At 41.8% G+C, this 2058-nt stretch overlaps 1 protein-coding gene across 1 annotated transcript; it reads left to right on the top strand.

The window, feature by feature from the left end:
- Positions 1-726: 726 nt before the first annotated feature.
- Positions 727-1686, top strand: LOC144119112 (uncharacterized). Its single transcript, XM_077651825.1, has one exon. It carries the CDS (start codon positions 898-900, stop codon positions 1684-1686), a length of 789 nt encoding a protein of 262 aa, XP_077507951.1. The 5' UTR covers positions 727-897.
- The last annotated feature ends 372 nt before the right edge of the window (positions 1687-2058 follow it).

The following is a 2058-nucleotide window of genomic DNA, read 5'->3' on the forward strand; positions in this document are numbered from 1 at the left end:
TCATTGCTTTGCATTTCGAGCCCCTTGCACGTGCGTGACAAGCACGTACGAGCGTATTTTAAAACGGCTTGGCTAAATGTTCACTGCATCCATTCTTAAAATCATTGTACACCATGAGCTAAAATTTTGTTTCCACAAATGATCTAAGCAAACAGAAGCACACTTTTAACAACCAACGTTAATAAATACAAAGCCCTGGTGCTCTTCTGGATGTTGGCAATCGTATCTTTATTGGTGTTACATCATCACCTATATATCAACTGCGAGCTTATTTATTTGTTAATCAAGAATGTCAATAGAGAGGAATTAAGGCTGGTATTGCAGTGCATGCAGCAAGTTTGGAGAATTTATACCTACTTGCATAGCAAAGGCTGTGGCCAACTGTTTTAATTAATGGCTTTCATACAGCTAGAGGTTTGCAGTACCATTTTGGGAGAAATGCATATCTGAATCTGACATTTTATTTCCAGAAGGCAGGGCGTTGAGCGACATTTTTTCTAAAGAGATGCCGTTACCGTTGCCTGCATCTGAGCCAGAGATTGAAGCAAGTGCATCTTCCTCAGGAGAAATCGAAGACAGTGCACCTGACTCACGGGGAAACGCAGATATCAATCCCGTTCCAGGTGGCCATCAAGGTATCATTGTCAGCTGTGTTATTTATATATTTATTGCATTTGTTGACTGCGAAAGTAATTTACATTATCTGCTTCAGATATCCCTGCTGAGCTTCAAGCCGTAAGGAAGGAGATTGGCGTGGAAGCCAACACGCTCGATGCTGCCCGAAAACAACCGCTGAGCACGGCAAGCATTCAGGGAGAAAAAGATCTGAACATCTTAACTGGGATTCCCTGCTTCCAGCTGTTCTATAACATATGCGATGTTTATACTGACAGCCGGATGCTCATGCAAGCAAAACGGTTTTGCTTATCAAACGAAGACGGGGTGTTGTTAACGCTCATCAAGCTTGACCACAACATGTCATTCGCATTGCTTGGTGTGCTTTTTGGCATTCATCGCACCACACCATCAAAAATATTCAAGGCCAGTGTAATAATCTTGGCTGAAATAATGAAAAATGCAGTTTTTTGGCCGAGCAAGGAAGCTGTTGTTGATAACTTGACGGTGTACTTCAAGGAGTGCTCGAGTGTGAGAGCTGTGCTAGACTGCACCGAGATCCCAAATGAGTGGCCAAAGGATATGGAGTCCCAGCTGTTGACATACAGCTGGTACAAGGGTGTGTACACAGCCAAGGTTTTAGTCTGTGAGACACCGGGAGGTCACATAAGTTATGTAAGCAAAGCTTATGGTGGCCGGGCATCTGACTCCTATATAACGAAGGAAAGCAAGATACTAGAATTGTTTCTACCTTCAATTGACAGTGTCATGGTGGATAAAGGGTTCTTAATAGACAAACTTTGTCTTGAGCATCAAATCACAATGGTGCGTCCCACGTTCCTACGCAAGAGAAAGCAACTTACAAAAAATGAAGCTGAAGAAAATCAAAGTTACGCAGCCGCTTGCGTTCATGTGGAGCGTGCAATCCAGCGAATGAAAGTGTTTAAGATATTTACGGGGAACTTGGGAACCGAGCTTTTTGCTTACATTGATGACATTATACAAGTCATTGCGGGAATTGTGAATCTCTCCAAGCCCATCTTCAGCAGCGACAAGTTTTTGATACAATAAAGGGCTACCGAAGTGCATGGACATAATGTTTCAGTACAGTTTCTTCTTAGATTCTTTCCTACGGCTCCTTTATATGTTTGCTTGAACCAAGTGGTAAGCATTTTTGCAATATTCTTTTAAGTAAGTTGTACATTGCATTTGCTTCTTTATGTTCTTATCAACAGTTTTCTTCATATGCCTTACTTTTGTTACTTCCCTTACATATGTGCTTGGTGTCTTGCTTCTCTTGACCAAAATGTTTTTGTGTAATCGTTTAGTGTTTTCATTCTGTACACGCTTTTTTCTTCCTTGTGTCAGTCCCTCCAAATGTGTTCCCCCTTTGAAATCACAGGGCATTCCTGTATATCAGTAATTACGCAGCAAGCAGCATGA

This window comes from Amblyomma americanum, chromosome 2 (genome assembly GCF_052857255.1).
Source record: "Amblyomma americanum isolate KBUSLIRL-KWMA chromosome 2, ASM5285725v1, whole genome shotgun sequence".
Classification (NCBI taxonomy): domain Eukaryota; kingdom Metazoa; phylum Arthropoda; class Arachnida; order Ixodida; family Ixodidae; genus Amblyomma; species Amblyomma americanum.